This window comes from Melanaphis sacchari, unplaced genomic scaffold, assembly GCF_002803265.2.
Source record: "Melanaphis sacchari strain LSU unplaced genomic scaffold, SCAv2.0 Contig62_pilon_pilon, whole genome shotgun sequence".
NCBI classification, from domain to species: Eukaryota; Metazoa; Arthropoda; class Insecta; order Hemiptera; family Aphididae; genus Melanaphis; species Melanaphis sacchari.
The window spans coordinates 637,476-658,847 of record NW_020271445.1 but is presented as its reverse complement, the minus strand read 5'-3'; the positions used below and the strand labels follow the sequence as shown (position 1 = coordinate 658,847).

At 24.9% G+C, this 21,372-nt stretch overlaps 2 protein-coding genes across 3 annotated transcripts in view; both read right to left on the bottom strand.

The window, feature by feature from the left end:
* Positions 1-21,372, bottom strand: part of LOC112600275 (tetratricopeptide repeat protein 39B-like) — a 39,669-nt gene that overhangs the window by 7,997 nt on the left and 10,300 nt on the right. For both annotated transcript variants that reach the window (XM_025347460.1, XM_025347461.1), the window contains 10 exons: positions 20,214-20,318; positions 14,421-14,496; positions 10,946-11,078; positions 8,266-8,398; positions 7,395-7,500; positions 6,471-6,536; positions 5,539-5,706; positions 3,449-3,612; positions 2,768-2,932; positions 2,261-2,490 (listed from right to left, as the gene is read on the bottom strand). In XM_025347460.1, the coding sequence (XP_025203245.1) occupies positions 2,261-2,490; positions 2,768-2,932; positions 3,449-3,612; positions 5,539-5,706; positions 6,471-6,536; positions 7,395-7,500; positions 8,266-8,398; positions 10,946-11,078; positions 14,421-14,496; positions 20,214-20,318 (1,346 nt within the window). The remainder of the gene's footprint in view (positions 1-2,260; positions 2,491-2,767; positions 2,933-3,448; positions 3,613-5,538; positions 5,707-6,470; positions 6,537-7,394; positions 7,501-8,265; positions 8,399-10,945; positions 11,079-14,420; positions 14,497-20,213; positions 20,319-21,372) is intronic.
* LOC112600276 lies at positions 11,565-12,623 on the bottom strand. Its single transcript, XM_025347462.1, has one exon. It carries the CDS (start codon positions 12,246-12,248, stop codon positions 11,565-11,567), a length of 684 nt encoding a protein of 227 aa, XP_025203247.1. The 5' UTR covers positions 12,249-12,623.

Sequence of the window (21,372 nt, the reverse complement as noted above, 5' to 3'; positions counted from 1 at the left end):
AAATGTGTTAAATAAATGTGGCTTGGAATTAACTATAGATTCGTTTTCATTAATCGCTTTTTACTGAAGCTAGTTTATCAAAAATTAAATTATCTAAACATGAAAAGTCTTATTAAATTAGAGTTTAGAATTAGATTTTTATTTTTGAGTAAAAAAACTTAAAAATATAACACAATATATGTATTTTTTAATGTGAAAATATAAACACAATTTTTTTTAGAAACGTATGAATTTCAAATTTCATAAAATTCTGAGATGTATTTAGATAATTTGTGATGTATTTATAGTTTAAAATGCATCAAATTTTAATTTGATATCTAAAAATTGAAAATGTCCTCGTAATACAAGATTTCTCATTAGTTTTATTAACTATAATTTCAAGAAAAAGTATAGCATACAGTCATATTAACTTTTTTTATAAACGTTTGAATTTAAACAGTTGCGAAAGTTCATCAAAATCTTAAATTATTTTTTAATAACTGTCTTCACTTAGAATCTATTGCATTAATTAATTTGCATCAAAAGATTCGTTTTAATCCACAAATTTTTTTATTGCACACACACACATATATATATATATATTTTGTAAGTTTAATTTTTACAATTTTAATAAAAAAAATAGTTTTTGCATATTTAATGATTATTGCATATTTTGACAAAATTTTACTTTCATTGAAATTAAATTAAATTATAAACGTTTTCAAAACTGAAAAAGTATGAAATAATACTTCGTTATATAGAAAATTTTAATGTTAATTTTTTGACTTCAAACCTATCATTTTTTTCGGTAAACTAATATCAATTTTATCGTTTTTAACAGAAATTTATATTTTTTGTTTATAAGTTTGTTAATAAATTTCACCAAAACAATATTTGATTTGTTAAAAATATTTAATTCAGTTATTAAATTTATTTTCAATTATTTCATACTCAATAAATTAATAACTATCACTAAATATCTGTAAATTATTGATTAATCTTTCCTAATAATTTATCGGTTAGGTAGATTGTTATAAAAAATTCGAGGGTGGAGAAAACAATTAGTACATTGTATTTTAAATGATGTATTAATTAATATCACAATCAATAAAATATGTTGAGTTAATTATTTTAAAATACTTATCACATGAACCAAATTCACGTTTATTTATTCTGTACTTTTTATTTCGAAGTGGAAAATTTTTATTTCAATTTAATTATTTATTACTATGTAACAATACTATGTAAAGCCAGGTATATGATATTTATCTTGTAGAATCAATGATATTTATCAGAAATATGAAAACATTTGAACTGGATAATTACTGAAGCGTTTGTTTCTGTATGCGTTTTTATGTTATAATAACTATAAAAGGAACATTTTATGAATGAATACGGTCCAATGGTCAAAACCAGTTATACTCAACCTGACCAACAATCTACAATAACTAAAAATCAAAAATCACTCTAATAAAAATTACATTTATAACTATATGCCATTAATAAAAATCATAAATCGTTATAATATCCTAAATTTATTTTTAATTATTCAATGTTTATCCTTTGTGAATCATCTCTATTCAGGTTTCTCGATTACTTAATTATACGAACTCAGTAAAACGTAATGTAGGTGGTCTGAGCAAGTTTAGTTGTTCTAAATAAATCATAGGCGTTGCGAATTGCTCTGTAGACAAAAATTTGTGTTGTGACTTGGTTATACGACACGATATCATACACCCAGTTGTTGTATCAGGATTTAGCCGGTGTGATTAATTCCACCACTAATTGACTTTGGACTTATATAGTGACCATATTGATTTAGCGCGGAACGTAAATCGGTTATATTATACGCACGCGATGATTAGAAACTCTAGAAGCTCTCGAAGCTCTAGAAAAAATAAAGATAAAACCTACAATGACTATTATTGTCCTGACGAATATTTTTAAGAAATGTCGACGTTCACTCAATTTAATAATACTATAATACGTCAATATTAACATCATAGTAGTAATATTATATAGTTTGGCTAGAATGCAAACATAATATTATATGTAACATACTACTTCGTATACTATCATTATTTTGTTCGCAAAATTGCAAACGTCTTAAAATCTCAGAAAATACATTATAGTGCAGTGAAATAACAACAATCAATCGATCCGTCAGCCTTTGACTACTGCAGTGAATTATAGCGACAATAAGTAATTATATTGGTAATAACAATTACGATGTAATGTATAACTTATAAATTAATAATAATAAATCGGATAATAACTGTACCAGGATTTTTTTCAAGGTCTTTTGTGTTTCTATCAATGAGTCTGTACAGATTGTCGCACAATGACTTGCGTTTGCCGAATACGTTGAACAAGTTCCACAAGTACAGCAATTCAATGGCAGGCATGAACAGCCTGTTATTCTGATTGGCAAACCTTTGAGATCTCTTTACAGCAAATTTTTCCATTGGCAACGATTTTCCCGCGATCCTCTGTTTGTATTTGGGCACGTCCCTGCAGTGTACATACGTATAATACATAAATATTTATTATTTATGCATAAAACGACACTGTCTAAGGCTTTGAATTAACACGAAAATAATAAATAAAATTTAAATAGTACCCAAGTACTATTATAGAAATAGTATGTTTTGACTTTAAGGCTACTGGTTTTTTTTTTCATAATATTCGGATTGTTTTCGGTTCAAAGCCTTGACAATAAAGTTAAAAAAAAAAACTTAAGCTCCAATATTATAACAATATTATTATGTCATGTAAAGTGTTCACTTACGCCATTAACTGGTTGACCGTATTGAGCTCGTCGCGGGACAAACAATTGTATCCTCGCATGAGCATGATACATGCTCGCTGGTAGTTGTATGTAGTGCGTGACCACTTGCTCTGCTCCGCCAATTTGGCCGCGTATATTTCTGCGCGTTTCCAGTTTAAGGCAACGCTAAAATGAGTAAAATGAATCGCATTATTATATATCAATATACTATGATCCATAAGTATACCGCACCATGGTATATAAATATATTAATATTCAATGTATATTATATAATTATATTCGTTATACTGTGTCAAAGGGTCGAATCATAAGATAAGATAAATGTTTATCGTTTTTATCATTACGACAAGTACGACAGTATATGGGAATTAAGTTTAATCCACTGTTTTCTCATTTCAAACTATTTAATAATGTTAAAACACTAGTATAGGTTGTGATTCTTTTACTAGTAAATGCATAATTATCTCAAAATTTTTTTTTGGAATTTAGTAAGGCATATTTTTTTACATAATTTGACGTGATTATAAAAAAATATTTTCGAAAAATAGTTTATCTTATTATGTTATCATTGTTATTTCCAAGTTTTCTACTTTTTCAAATTACATGTCAGCATACATTTTAAATTTCATATTCCTAAGCTGTATATGTTTCTAATCTATTTTAATATTATTATGTACAAACCAATTGGCCCAGCACAATTCCCAGTAGCATATGTGATGGAATTGAGGCCATGAGTCTTGGGACTCCACCGAAGCTGTGTACCATTTGATTGCATCGTCTACGTTACCACGCATAAACTCCAGACGTCCTTTAAAGTACAAGAACCACGCACCGTTAGGATACAGCTGCGCACACCATCATGTAAATATACAATAATACAGTATACAACGTTTGTTAAATATAGATAGATATTATTTCATAAAATTATACGATAGATTTTTAGGTACCATAAATAAATCCCAAAAACTAGATTGCCGGATTTTTATATACATAGGGTAAATAATTCCTATAATATATTGAGGTTCCTAGATTATAATAATTAAGGATTTTTTTTTCAATTACAACTACAGTAGACGCCGCTTATAAGACTCACGGATATAAGGTTCAGTCGCTTATTAGACTCAAAATCGTCTGGAACGGACGTATCCAAATACATTAAAAAAAATCGGTTTTAAGACTCAACACTTCGATTATAAGACTCAAATTTCGTAAAATAAATAGTAGAAAATAAACTTTTTTGGTTATAATTTAGAAATAAATTGGTTTTGAAAAATGAAATAATATTCCTGTTGATTATTTCTAGTTTCTGTTGGTACCTTATAACGTATAATAATTTTTATCGCAGATAAAAGTTCACATTTATCGCAACGATGATTATAACGATTATAATTTTAGTTTTTTTTATCGGGACTATTAAATTTATTCAATAATAACGTATGTAATATGTGTTAATGTATTAAAATCAAAGCAAAATATGTAGTAAAATAAAATTTATAAATACGTAATTAATTTTTTTTTCCACTTCGCCTATAAGATTCATTCGGTTATAAGACTCACTTTGTGCTGATCCAAAAGTGAGTCTTATAAGCGGCGTCTACTGCATAAAAAAAAAAAAAAAATGATTACATTTTGACAAAATATCTAAAATATCCGTGTAACAAAGATTTGAATTTTTTTTCTTATGGAATTAAGTCTTGATATTTTCTTTTGTTGAAATTTGTTAGTTTGATTTTACGTAAAATTATTATTGTATCAATCTAAACTCCTATATACAATATCTATAAACGACAAATCTAAAAAAATGTGTAGGTATGTTCATTTTGCGGACAATTGTTTACATTTTTAAAATCCATTATTTAATGACGTGATTATGTAAACATTGAATACTGATTTATGTAAAAAAAGACTAAATTGAATAAAATATCTAATGGGGGAAGGCATTTTAACATATTCTGGATTCACTAGTAATGCTGACTCCTATTTTTTTCATAAATAATAAAAATATAATAACCGAGAAAATATCGATTTCGTTATTGTATTTCACGCTGTTTTTTAAAAAAAAACATAAGGTTGTTATAATTATACCTTAATTATTTTATAAAACAAAAATTTAAAACATAAATATACATATAAGTATTGAATAATACTTTTTAAATAAATAGGAAATAACGAATGGTATAAACTATAAATATATAAATATTTATGAATTTAACAATGTTTATTAAATTTGTAATTTGAATACATAAATATAGTGATTACTTAAATGTTTTTGTCACCAATAAAATGCACATACTACACATTCCTGTTTTTAGTGTTATTGTAATACCAACAATAATACCTAGTTAATTTATATTTTGATTTAATTAATTTAATAAAATAAAGAAGATATAATATTGAAACACCAGATAAATAATATATTTTAAAATATCGTGGAGTACAATAATGGAATCATGGTATTTCTCAACCATCGCCACCGGTCATTACAGTACGAAATCAAAAAGTATCAAAGAAAATATGAATGTGAACATTGAACATGGTTGATAAATAATTCTGTATAGTATGTGTAAAATACGAGCATGTGCTATGGTTAATGCTTTGTACCTAAAGCTCGCTTCAATCCAATTACTAAATTATTTTATTTTGTTTGAAGAACCACCCCACTAATCTGTTCACCAAAAATGTATGCATTATACATGTTATAATTGCAGTATGTTATATTATAATGAATAAGTCATAGGATAATAAATTTAGCAATGGAAACAAAACCTTACCGTTAATTGTTGGCGCAGCGCTGTGTCGCAAAACTCTAAGTCACCCTCTTCCTGACTGAAAACGTACACCACAACCAGGTGGTAAGTGAGCATGGTTAGAACGCATAGGACGTGTCGTAGTCCATGTGGAACTTGGTAACACAATTCAAGTTCACTGAGGCCTTGTTCCTGCAGTTAGATTTAATTTTTAATACTTATATTTAGGAAAAAGACATGTAGATTTTATGGCAGCATTATTAATGAACAATTTAGGAAAGGATAGGACATTTGCAGCTACATTTTGCTGATCGAATTAGACATGACGTGTGGTTAAAAAGGAATAGAGTCAAAATCACTATTTTTCAAGAAACGCAAAAATCGTTACATTTCTATATTAAATTTATGCATTTTATGAAAAAAAAAAAAATTATCAAATTGACTTATCCCATTTATCCCACATATTGACCAATAAAAGCACTTAAAATAAAAAGTGAGTCATCATGGCATGGTAGCATGGTACCATAGTTGTTAAATCAAACATTTGTATCTTTTGACTCATGCACCGATACAAAGTTTCTCATTTAAATTTAATATGCTCATGCATGACACGTCCTATTAATTTCTTAATTTATTTTTTTTAACTAATATATCTTATAATAATATACGTTATATGGGCGTTCAACCAAAAGGCAATTCTTATAAAACGGAAAAAGTGATATTTTCACTATAAATTTAGTTTTCCCACCGTTATATATGTCATCAAAAACTATTATCTGTAAAACGCCAAATGTTTGCTTGTATAACCGAATAAGAATCGAACAAATATGGTGACTTTCAATTATAGAATTCCTATTTCCCAAGAATTTTATTATAAGGTACATTATTTATAAATATTTAATGTTTATAATATGTATATTGTGAACATCGATTCTTAAAAAAAAAAAAACGATTACTTTGCTTCCAGAAAACCCGATGAATTCCAGTAGTTTGATTATTTTTGACGGCAGTAACGAGATCATCTATATATATGAAAAAAAATAAAAATATACAATATAAATTTAAATTCATGAACATCAAAATCATATATTATATTATAAAGCATATTGTGGGCAGTATTCACTTTAAAGTATAAAAGTAAGTTATAGACAATACACAACAATAAAAACTGTCACGGCGATCGTCGAATATATACAAATATATGTAATGAATCTACTTCAATTCAGATTTTTGGAATATTAATTAAGGAACATATTTTCTATTTTTTAGATTTTTAAATAATTTTTAGAAGTGTCCACACAAATTTACTTATTATTTTAAATTATTATGCAAAATATTGGTGTATTCTTTTGAATAATTAAAATGTATATTTTAAGGATAATAGACCATAAAAACGGTTTTATAAAAATATAAAATAGTTGTATGTTGGATTTAGTACTAAGTATTTATTTTAATATTTACTGAGTATAAAATGTTGATAGGTTAATATTAATAACGTAAGTTTTTACTAACCATAGCTCTCATAATTTCAAAACCCATTATTATTGAATATTGACTTATTACACAATTATAATATTTACAATTAGTTCGGATATCGATTTGAATACTTCAAAATTATTAAAAGTCAGTCATCTGGTTAACCATTTACAGGAAAAAAAGCGATTTCCAATCGAAAAAAAGAAGTTGGTACACTAGGACAATAGGATTTTGCTTAAATTATATTGAATTCTAAGTATTTGAAAATATGGCTCTTAAGTTTATTAAAATAAATTAGAAATTAAAATTTGAATAAATTTATTATTAAAGGGAAAAATTATTGTATTCAATATAATCATCTATATTATTATAAATGTATAGTTATTATTTTATACAATACTTGCCAGATTAAAAGCCCCGATACCCAGACGCACGCCACTCTCAAAATGCTCTTTGTAGGACTTTTCGTTTTCAGACCATGAGCGCGAGCTCAATATGACATTACATTCTCTAAAAAAAAAAAAACACCATAAAAGTAGCATTATATAAATGTGTGATGCGTGATAAATATTTATTAATTTAAAATAAACACACACTACGATCATTCTCAGATTAAACATGTACTCATTTATCAGTCTTAGGACAGAGACTACAATCAGACCGTAAATATAACCAGTTTTGTGTTAAGCTTGGAATCTTGTGTAAAGCCCGGGATCATGTGTAAGTAAATTACTAAACCAGAACCTTTTTTAAATAATTGTAACGACTAACAACAGTCCAAAACCAGAAATCATATTATTATAGTTGGTATATGTATAAAACATTAAAAATTTGAATTAAATTGATTTTTTAAGTTCAGTATTTGGTTCTATAACGGTTTTTCTCTATATATTGTGAACGTCCTACGTAAGTATTTAAATATAAGAATATATCAGTAAATTTGAATTTATTATTTTTTTAACTGGTTAAAAAGTTCTGTAAATTTCACAAGTGCAAATCTAACCTATTATTACCGGAACCATGAAAAAATTATGACAGTAAATATCAGCAAAAGTAATTATAATCATTATTAACCGTTAATATTTTTGATGTCATATTGTCTATATAAAATTTAATAGTACATGTTCAATATAACATGACTAAATCGGTAATCACATTGATATATATTATAACTATTTGGTAACTATATAATATAGTTATATAGTATATGACTAAACTTAACAATAGACCTATGCATTTTAGTCGTATAATATAGATTATGAGTTGAACACATACTTGTATGAGTTGTAGCATGATCGTATTTTAATGCCTGCCCGAATGAAACTGACTAACGTCTCATCTTCAATGAATGTTAAAAGTGCTTTAAGTAACAATGCTTCGGCGAAACATAGTTCAGCATGTAACTCGTCTGTACGGAAATACAAAAAATATTAATAAATAACAGGTGTAATACCTACGTAAAAAATTAATGGTTTTAGTAGACGTCATAATATTTTAATGTTACTGCACGTGCAACTGGACTATATTATACTATATTCATAAAATAAACCCATGTTTTTTTGTGTTATTTGAGAATAAGAAAAAGGAGTTATATTAGGTATAATATAAGATTATTTTTGTTTTAAAGGAAAGATAAAAAAGTTAAAATACACGGAATTATAAAAAAAAACATTTGAAATGAAATTATTTAATGTTGAAATACTGTAGTCCAACATTAACAATAATAAAATAGGTGTACATTATTGAAACATAATAAATGGTTTAAAATGCAGATAGGCATGATGATAAATATATCAATATATGCAATGAATACATCGCAACAATAAATGAAATTTTATCGCGCATATTGTATTATATGTACCATTATTAGTCTACAATAGTAATATTACGGTACATGTTTTGTTCGGATAATACATTATTATTTTGTACAGTAACACTCAAACCTAAGTAATTACTAAAGTATTCAATGGCTAACGGCTAATAATATTGTATGAATATAAATAATTATATTTAACAGAATTGTCGATTCACAAATAAGATGGTTGGTGAACGGGTCAACCATAAGCAGAAATTATAACTCAAAAGTAACCAAATGCAAAAAGTATTAAGTATATTAATAATTTATAGACAATATTGTTTACACAAATAATAATATTTAATAGCTAGATAATTTCATATAGCGTTATGTGTTTTATAAAATCATTGAGATGTATTAAATATTTTAATGAACCTATAAAATAGTAGATAGTTGAAAATAAACTGTTACTTATTTGAAAACGTATTATATAAAACAGATAAATTATTACAAATATTAAAATTAGTTTATCGTTTATATGTTATTATACGTATTATATTGTTATTAAATACATTTTAATTCATAATATTTTAAAAATATTAACGTTATAATTAATTTAATACTTATCTTAAAATTAAATTTGAAGTTAAGAGCTGTAAATTAATTATTAATTAAAGTTTAATGGGTTATTTTAACTCTTAATTAAACCAAATAATAAAATTTAATTTTTGCTTTTTTCTCATTGTGAAGTTAAAGCATGTATAATAAATGCGTAAGTCTATCTAATAAATAATGCAAGTTTTTTTTGGATACCACCGGATAAAAATTATTTTAATTTTAAATAAAACCTTTATTATTTAAGTGTATTCTCATAAATCGCGTTTCCATGAGTGTATTGATAATATGTATAATAATTTATTGTAGAAACAAGGTGAAACTGAATGGAACTATATTTTGATTTTAAGGTTTTTATGATACAAACAAATTAGTTGAAAATCACGTTCAATAACATAATCACTAATGGTTATTGCAAACAACTACCTATTGTACGTAATAAACGATACGTTCTGTTACTTAAATTCTTATTTTATTGATGAAACGTGTAAATATATAGGTAAAAGAGAGCATTTATAAAAATACATAGGCGTCTAGATCGTTTCTTGGATTTAGAAATTATATTTTTAGTAATAACAAAGACATTAAATAGATTTTAAGTTTTAAATAAATAATAGGTACATAATATGTGTTTAGATCATTTCTTGGATTTATAACTTTTGAAGTAATATTTTTAGCAATAATAAAGATATTAAATTGAATTTAAATAGATGATAAGAAATGTAGTTTATTATATTTTAGTGTTAGTTATTTTGAAATACATACCTACAATACTTGTCGTTATATTTTACAGAACGTAATATGTTTAATATGCATTATATTATAATGAAAGTCTGATTATATTTAAATGTAAAATTGTCATATCATAGCAATTTATTTTGTTTATACCTAATAAGCTCTTGTTACACTGTTATTATACCTAAGTACGTATTCCCACATAATGGAAAACCACTAACCGTGCATTTTTTTTACGAATTTTCATGTATAAATTTTACAAACTATAGCATATTATACAATTATTTCCGATTTAAAATTAAAATATATTTTGGACAATGAATAGTCGCTAATAAAAATTTTTGATTTTTATACCTAAATTTAAATTATAGTAATAAATAATAATAAATAAAGTAATCAATAAATAACAGTGACTGTTTTAGAAATTTTCATGATCAAAATCTTGAAACGTTCTGATTATCTTGGATTCAAACTCGAATTAAATTATTGTGATGCCTTTACCCATATATCTATAATTTTTAGTTAGGCCCTCTTAAAAAAAAGTTAAAAAGTTAATTATTTTAATTTATGTACAAATAAAATTTTTTTTTAGTTTTTACATATTTTGGAATTTTTTTATAACCAGTGATAAAAGGAAAATCAGATTTTTTAAGGAATTTATACATAACACTTAGTAGCTTATTTAATGTATTATCTCATTTAAATGTAGGCTAGTCTTTATTTAAGTATACTAACGATAATTTATAAGATTTAATCTTACAGTAATGAATTTAATATTTATTAATTTTATTATTCATTTAAACAGCATACCCGGTGTAAACGAGTCGTAGTTAGGCTTTTTCATTATGTTCCCAATGGATTGCGTCAGAGTGGTTTTTCTGCGATACGAATTGCATAAACGGATACTGGATTTTAGTGCCTCAGACGCTTTTTGTATGCTCGTCTGTGTGCATTATATAAATTCATAAAAAAAAAAAAAAAATAAAACACAATGTTATTATTATTTTAGATAATAATATACTAATATAATATAATATATACAGTGTGATCACGATAAGTGGAAACATTCAATAACTATGTGCAGGCTTCATATATTTCAATTCTGCTTTTTCGGCTAACTAATAAACATTATTATACACATTTTCAAATAATTAGACTATTTTTTTGACAACTAATTTTGCGCATGCGCACAATAACTTTTTTTTTTTAAATGGCATGATCCATTTTTGACCACAAATTATTTTTTTTGGTATTTTTTAATGAATTTTAGTGGTTGAATTTCTTTTCTAAGTCAAAAATTGACCGAGTTATAGCAATTTGATTTTATGTTATTTGCACGGGTATGAAATACGTAGTTGATAATAATAAATACGTAAATAATAAAAATAAAATTACAAATATTGATTTTTTTTATTCATAAAAGTTTTATTTATCTAACAAATTGTTCAAACTGTGCGCCATGGTGCTGTAAACAACATTCAACACGAATTAAAAATTCTCTGTTAATAGCAGAAATAATTTGTTCCTCTGTAATTTGATTACATGCAGCAAGTATTTTATTTTTCAACTCAAGAAGACACGTAGGTGGATTGGCATACACTACCGTTTTCAAGTGACCCCATAGGAAGTAATCTAGTGGTGTAAGATCTGGTGACCTTGGTGGCCACTGAACTGCTCCATAAGTCCCTATCCACCGATTTGGAAAATATTCATTGAGCTGATTGCGAACAATATTTGCATTATGAGCTGGAGCTCCGTCTTGTTGGAATATTAAATTTGCTCTTATATCTAGTGGAATGTCATCTAACATATTAGGGAGCTCATTTAGTAAGAAATCATGATAACGTCTTCCATTAAGAGTGCCATCGTAGAAGTATGGCCCTAATAGTTTACCATTTATTAAACCACACCATACATTCGTTCCCCACACACTTTGATTATTGGTCTCAAATGTCCAATGGGGATTTTGGTCATCCCAATAGTGATGATTATGTTTATTTAAAACACAAGGATTTTCGTTTAACTGTGTTTCCAACCAAGCAATGAACGTAATTCTACGTTCGGCGTCACCTTCACGTAAATGTTGAACTAAATCGGCACGATAAGCGTGCATTTTATGTTTTTTCAAAATTTTTTGAACAACTCCAAATGAAATATTTATTTCTCTACTAACATGATGAATAGAAGTCCTAGGATTTGCTTTCACGTAAGCTAGTATTTGCACCTCAATATCTTCTCCAATAGCATTTCCTCGTCTTGGTTGTTGGTTAATAATTCGTTTGGAAAAAGAACCGGTGTCTCAAATTTTTTTCCAGTTTATAAAAAAAAGTATGTGATGGATGCTGCCTATCTGAATTTATAAATAAGAAAGAGCATTTATTTTATGAGAAATTAAGCAGAGAAAATTAAATTTATTGTTAAATCATACGAGTAGTTACTTGGATAACGAAGAGCATAGGTTTCTTTGACAAGGCGTGTATTTTTTTGGCATTCCCAATATGTAAAAAGCATGTCAACTTTTTTCTGAATTATTATTCATAATAATTAATAGATAAGTATTAAATTTGGTTTAAAACTACAAAATATCGATTTTTATTTCCTATTAGTTTCTAGCACTTACTGCAGAATAATATCGACTGTGAAAAATGTCTTAATTTGAACCATTACTGGTACCTATGCTCAATGAATATTTTCCAAATCGGTGGATAGGGACTTATGGAGCAGTTCAGTGGCCACCAAGGTCACCAGATCTTACACCACTAGATTACTTCCTATGGGGTCACTTGAAAACGGTAGTGTATGCCAATCCACCTACGTGTCTTCTTGAGTTGAAAAATAAAATACTTGCTGCATGTAATCAAATTACAGAGGAACAAATTATTTCTGCTATTAACAGAGAATTTTTAATTCGTGTTGAATGTTGTTTACAGCACCATGGCGCACAGTTTGAACAATTTGTTAGATAAATAAAACTTTTATGAATAAAAAAAATCAATATTTGTAATTTTATTTTTATTATTTACGTATTTATTATTATCAACTACGTATTTCATACCCGTGCAAATAACATAAAATCAAATTGCTATAACTCGGTCAATTTTTGACTTAGAAAAGAAATTCAACCACTAAAATTCATTAAAAAATACCAAAAAAAATAATTTGTGGTCAAAAATGGATCATGCCATTTAAAAAAAAAAAGTTATTGTGCGCATGCGCAAAATTAGTTGTCAAAAAAATAGTCTAATTATTTGAAAATGTGTATAATAATGTTTATTAGTTAGCCGAAAAAGCAGAATTGAAATATATGAAGCCTGCACATAGTTATTGAGTGTTTCCACTTATCGTGATCACACTGTATATAACCTGTATAACCTATATAGTACGTAAGCAGAATAATTATAAGTAATTCATCATTAAACAAGCTTATTTTCTTTTCTTATTATTTTTTTTTTTTTATAAATACATAAAGTATTTATTGAAATTCTAATTTTGGGAATTTTTAAAAAACCTAAAAAAAATATATTCAATTTTTAAATTTTTATATAATTTAATAAGGAATACTTTGTGGCACTTAAAATTTTCACAAATCAACTTATACAATTTACATATCCGTATTTAGAAAATAATAGCTCAAAGTTATTCTTTCAAATTTTCATTTTGATGCATTAGTATTCATATAACTATTTTCAATAAAATTAAGTTAGTTTTCATTTAGAAAAAATAAGTTTGCTATTACTACCAGATATTTCTTAAATAGTGTAATTAAGTATTCCAAATTAGGATTGTTAAGTATACTTAACAATTCCAAAAATTAGAATTTGATTAAATTCACCATTAAAGAAAAAATGAAGATAATTGACGATAGATTCTTGGTGAATCACTTTATATACGATGAGCTATTCCGTTCAATGCTATACTATGCGATATTAAGACCAAAGTCATCAATCTGTTTTGTGTTTATATATGTTTTTGTCAGTTTTAGAATTTTAAAAGTGCATTGTGTCTGGTGTGTAAAATTAAAGATATATAAATATGAGAAAAAAATATTAAAATAAAGATTGTACAAACAACATAATAGTACAAATATTAATAAATACAATTAAATTATAATTGCATAGGATAAGGCCTTGACACATACTTGTCAAATCGCGGATATAAATTTTTTTTGTTCTAAGTCCTTGATAAATAAATAGCACATTAAAAAAATTTTCAATTAAAAGACAAATTAATGAAATATATGTTTATTATATGATTTTTATAGTACAAAAAATAGAATAACATTAACCTGTTCGAATGTGAGTAAAGCTTCTAGAAACAGAAAAATTGATCTTCCAATGGTGTGATACATGCTCGTTCCAACCCTATAAAACGTAATTATAATTGTTGATTAAATGATTGACAAACATATTAATTTTTAAGAACATAACATCATAGTAAGTAATAAAAATAATAATATTACAAAGAATAATTTTCATCTAATGTACATTACATACTTAATAATGTAATATGTAGTACGGTATTGACACACGATAATAAACAAATCAATATTGATTGAGTTATACAATTATTTAATTATATAAGTTTAACATATCACTAACATATCCGGTTAAGATTTAATGGTTATAATTTTAAATTTTAAATAGAACAACATTGAAACGATAGATAGGTACATTATGTATGTACCGTACATACTCGTACATAATAATATTGATACCATTGATAGTCATTACAAAAATAATAAAATTAACCAAAATATATTTTTTAAATTATTATTTATATTTTATTATCTAAGCTGTATACTAATATATATATATAGTGTAAATATTTTAAATATTCATCAACAATTTTCATTCTGTGGACAAATTCCGCAGGCGCATATATATCATATTTATAAAGAACACTTAATTTTTAAAATACAGTGTAATATTATTACACGCGTAATGACGTGTAACGTTTAGTACTCTATAAGTAGATTATTACTATCATTTTTTTAATTTTTTTGGTCTATTTACACAGCTGATTTATTCAAAAATGTTACAAATATTATGTTATACTTTATAATGTCAACGCTTTAACAGTATAGCACGCGCATACAAATTAAGTATTAAAATGGACTTTATATGGAAATTAGTGAAAACCCATCATACTACTATTTGTCAAATAGAGTCGCATTAAGGGCCAAACGTAGATGGGGGGAGTTTAACAAAATGTCTTGCTTTTACATTCTGGAACTTAAGTCTCGCAATAAAAGTACAAAAAAATTAGCGTACGTAATAGTGACCCGCATACTTAGCCTTCTAGGAAAGTTTCATGAAAGCTCGGGTGTATAAAAATAAGTTAAAAATATAAAACATGAGTGCAATCGGAACTAGTCAATAAGATTTTATAAAATAAGTGCAAGTCTAAGTTATGACTTAAAACAAATTTAAATTATTATATTGTTTATGAATACCATAATATAGGTAATTAATTGAAAAATCTCTCTGTTATTTGCGTTTTAAAAGTTACTAAATACTTAAATAAATATTAAATATTTTTATTTTACGGACGCAAACACGTTATAAATAATACTATATTTTTTATAAAAATATTTAAGTATAAATGTATAAATTATGTGGATTTATATATTTTAGAGCGTTAAAATATTAATTATAGACAGATCTTTAAATTTTATCTAATTTATGAACATCAAATGATTCAGTTTTTAACTGAATTTTCTATAAGTAAATACATTTGTATTTTAAATTGTAAATTAAATATAATCTATTTTTCGATGTATGTAAAAGGGTGAGGTAACAGGTAACATACATTTTTTTTTCCAGTGGACAAATTTGTTAAAACAGCACTACGTAACATATTACATGAACGTCATGTAACAGATATAAAGCAGCGTTATATATAATAAATAATTAGTATAATATGATCACTATTTATTAGTAATTAATTATTAATCATTACTTTATAGGTAGGTAAATACCACTTTATTGTAATCATGATCGGAATGAAAATATGAAACCTCAACTGAATGAATTCTACGACAATAACTATAAACTTAATTTATTTATGAAAACATTTAAAAAATGTTCTCTCTAAAATTTGTTTTCTAATCAATACTTTTAAAACGATTAACGCACCACAAAGTAATTTTATACAAATATTTCGAGGAAAAAAATTAAAATTTAGTTTTTGTGTTACTATTATACATTATGTATAATACATATGGATCAAGGTAATTTACGTGTGGGGTTCATTTATTCAAATATTTTAGAAATAAAACTGTTAGTTTACATAATATATTGAAATAATATAGCAATTATGTAGAATCTACATTGTAAATATAAATAAAATATTGATGAAAGACGGTTATTCGCAATAGTCGATAGAAGACAGGAGCATACACTATGTATACAGAGTTAGAAATTCACCAAGTATGCTCACCCATTTTTTTCAATAATACTGTTATTCAAAGTCTGATTTTTGGAATTTTTAAATATATATAAAGACCATTTGTTTTCAATTTGTTGAGAATTTTATATTATCTAAGAAATATTTTGTGATAATATAAATTTTCTGTTTTTCAAAAAAGAATCCCCTTTTTAATATTTAAAATGTAATTTCTGAAAATGTTAACATATCCGAATTAAAGTTCAAACAAATAGTTTTTGAGATATTTTACTTGGTATACCTATCAGAAATATCAACAGATATACTATTAAGGATTTAGAAGAAATGGAGATATAACGATGGATATGGTATTTGAAATTGTAGTGATCAATATTTACAAATTAACACGGTTTAAGTATAATTGATACTAGATATAATATCAATAAAAAAATATATTTTTGAAACCATTTTTAAGGACATTATTATCCATAGTACCTATAGGCATTTTAATAAATAAAAAACTACTAGTTGGAATTTTAATTAGATACCAACATAAAAATTTCCAAAGAAATTATAGTAATAAAAGAGGTCAAACATTTGAAAAACAATATATTGTATTTCTATTAGAACAATTATTAAGTACCTAGTATAAAAAAAAAAATTAAGAATAATTTGAAAATATGATCTTTGAATATATTAAAAAATTTCAAAGATCAAAATTTGAATAAATTTATTATTAAAGAAAAATAAGGTTGAACATATTTGGTGTATCACTCTTTATAATTTTATATTAAACTGAATGAATGCAAAAAAGCACTACATTTATGAAAATTGAAAACTAAATATCATTAGGCGCTAACGCATGGTTATAAGATTAGTGAACGAGGATGATGAATAACATTTATTTTTACGTCAAACAAGATCTACAAGATCTAAGAGTAGAATACAGTTTAATGTAATTCGGAATAGAAGATTTGCTATGAAATGATACACAAAATAATTTGATAAGTTTATGATTGAATTAATCATTGAATTAATTGAGCAATTAAAAAAAATTATATATCATTAAAATATAAATAATAAATATTTGCAAACACGGTGCCGTATAGATATACTCGATAGTCGATTGTAACGACTTGTATGTGGATGATGTATTATAATTTATAAGTTTTTAACGAATGTATACTACATTGTTCACATGCAAGATGATTCATTATTTAAGTGTCTAAATACATTCTTTATTTCGAAAAAGTTTTTTTTCATAATTTTATTAAATCATCGCAATACAAAATTTTTGAAAAAAATAATGATATTTTTTCAACTATCGTTAAACTTCTTACTTTTTTAAACAATATAATCTTTATTTTTAATTTCATATTCCTTAGCAGAATATTTAATACGTACCTACATATACCTAAAATATTGTAATGTAAAAAAAAACTGTAAAATTATTTACAAATCAAAAAAGTTTAATATTTCGAATGTACATTTTTAAGTTTAATATTACATAATATGTACAATGTACATTGTACATACAGTACAAATAATTATTTCTGAACAAAATAGAAAAAATAGTGATTTTATTTAAACTGCATTTCTTACACACAATCATAATCCCATTGATTATAAATACAATAAAAGTGTTTAAAATTATACTTTTGTAAAGCACAGAATATAGTTCATAATATAAATGATTGTTGTACGTTATATCTAAAATTAATCATATATAATATTTTTTTAAATTAATTTTACGTTTCCGAGGTACCTATTCATATTTTTTTTTCTAGTTTTAGTATTAAGATGTAGTACAAAATCCATTATATAATATTTTATCGTTAAAAATCGATTTTCTAAAATAACGAACAATTGAACCTGAAAAACAAATTTATTTTGACATTTAAAAAAAAAAATGTTGATATGATGCAATAAATACATTATATAATTGTACATACTATGTATCTTGTAAGAATTATAATAGTTAAGAGTAAAAACAGAATGAATCAATAAAAAAACAATTTCACTGCCCAAATAAAAGTATATACCTACTAAAACAAGTACTTAGGATATTTAAAAACATTATCTTAAAATTGGCCAGTTTCTCATCTCCGGTCAAATTAAAAGTTTCCTTTCAAAACCATTAATATTTTTCCACTTTGTTACCTATTAAATATTGTTTTTGTGTCAAGTACATTTTACTATGAACATACAAAAACCAATTAGTTTTTGTCAGTGGCTACAGGCTACAACCTGTATCATCTTAAAGTAAAAAATGTAGATACTAACAAAAAGTTAAAAAAGACTGATAAATATAATTTTTAAAAACTACCAAAATTAACGCTAAGCGTATATTTTTTAAGCATTGTCATGTTTAATATTTGATTATTGTAGTAACTAAACAACAGCCAAAAATTTCCATAGCGTTCTGTTAGATTTTTCGTCAAGCCAAAAAATAAGCAAATGTTAAGTTTTAAACCACGAATTAACAATATCAAAAATGCAACACTTCTGTGATACAATTTGAGTATCTCTTAAAGAGAAATAGCGTGAGACGTGAGTGTGTCAAAACAAGCGAACTTGCATTGTTTAGACTTCAAGAATTTTGGATATTTAAAAACATATTTAATTATGTAAATGTAAATATTAAATGTTATCAACGTAATTTTTTAAAACATATAAACTAATAAGATGGCCAAGATAAGTGGCAATATTCATATTGGTAATATCCTCGATTTAATTAACGATTAATACAATAATAATTTATCATTTTTCTTTATGTAATATACATAGGTATTCAGTATTATACAATCCTATAGAGTACTTGAGTAAAATTAATCAAATAATTTTTAAGTAGGTATCTACTCTAATACGTATTTCAAAGAAATTTAAAATAAATATCATTTAAATACATAGTTTCAAATTAACCTTTTCAAAGGTATAAATCTACTACTTAATTTTAAACACCATTATTTTAATTTTATATAAATTATTAAAGTGTATTGAAACTAAGAACCCTTTATGACAATTTGCACAATTTTTCAAAATTAATGTACAATAAAACATCATAAAAACCTGTTTAAAATTGATTTTAAAGTAAAAAAAAATTATATTCAACATTTAAGTATTTGTTTCTAAGATACTTAGTTGTGTTATTGAGTATTTAAATATGCATTTTTAATACTTTCTAAAATAAGTATCTATATTCTATACCTATACTAGGCAGAACATGAATACTTTTAAAAGTGTTTTTTATAAAACTGATATTATCAATACAATTATTATACTGGCTTTCCGTTTAAAACAATATAAACTTTACTTCTATTGTTTTTCTGTAGAATATGTTGATCTTTTTTTACAACAGCTAACATTTTTGTATAAATCACCCCCCCCCCCCCAAAAAAAAAAAAAAAAAGAAAAATGAATAATACTTCACCTTGACTGATGGATTTGGTAAATTTTAGTACTAAGTCTAGTATGAGATTCGAATTTGATGGTATTTAATATATGCACACTGTAAACTTGTATAAAGAAATGTGTATAGCTTATTTATATACGTATTTATAAACGGAATAGTATTTTTTTTATATTAAATATAATTAAATTTATTATTATTTGATTTTAATTTAATTAACACTGAAAATTTATATTACAGTATTATTAATATTATGTACATCATAATAGTATTAAAATTACATACCATGGTTCCAATATATGTTGAGCCTCATTGAATTTATTGTTAAAAAATAAATGTATAGCGATTTTTGAATCCGATAAAGCAGTATTCAAGTCCATTTTACAGTGCCTGAAAATAATAAAATTGATTTAAAAAAAAAAAAATTCATAAATAATTCAAAAACAATAAGTGAAAGTACATTAAATTTTAAATTTATTTTGTCGTTATTACTAATGCACTGCAATAGTTAATAATATAGTCCAAGGGTCACCAATTAATATTTTTGAAGGTCACATTAGGTATCTGAAAATTTTTCGTAGGCTATCAAAATTCTAAGTACATAATTAACATTATATATATTTGAAAAAATGAATCATAAATTTAATAAAAATAAAAAATTGTTTAGTGATATTACAAATATTTGAAAAAAGTTATTCTTTGTCCGCGAGCCGTATAAAATTTGTTCACGGTGATCCCTGATAATATAGTCTATCAAAATTATTGAAATTCGTACATGAAATTTATTAAACGTTACATTAAAATTTAGTCATCATCACAATGTCTTTGATAAATATATTACAAATATTTATTTATTACTGCGATTGTAATATCGTATACATAGACTGATAGGCATACACTGTATAAATTACTTCAATAAAATACGAGTGTAAAAAAAGAATGTTGAACTACAGACTATCAAAAAAACGAAATAGATTCTTAACATCAAATTACCTATAAAATAATGTAACTATTAGTTTCCTTGTACAAATAGGCATAAATATATTTTGTAAATCATGAAATAATAAACTAAATATAAGTTTATTAGTGTTTTAAAATCAAAACTTTTTATTAAAAATGGTCAACAACTTCATTAATATTAGTGAAATTTATTTAATTTATTATTTTTAAATCAAATCTATGGGAGACTTTGTCAGGTTTTTTTTATTGTATATTAATTTATCTATCTGAATTGTATTTCATATGTTTTTTTAATTTAAATCTTACGTTTAAAATTTTGTTATTTTTAAAATTAAAAATTTAATTTTGCTTGTTTTCCCTTTGAATTTTATTTCACATGAAATGATTATACAGACTGTTCAAATTAATTTCCGGCCAGTTTTGTTCTATAAAAATTACGTATGTATCTACAGTTTACTAGGCGATCAGTAGTGAACTAATGAAA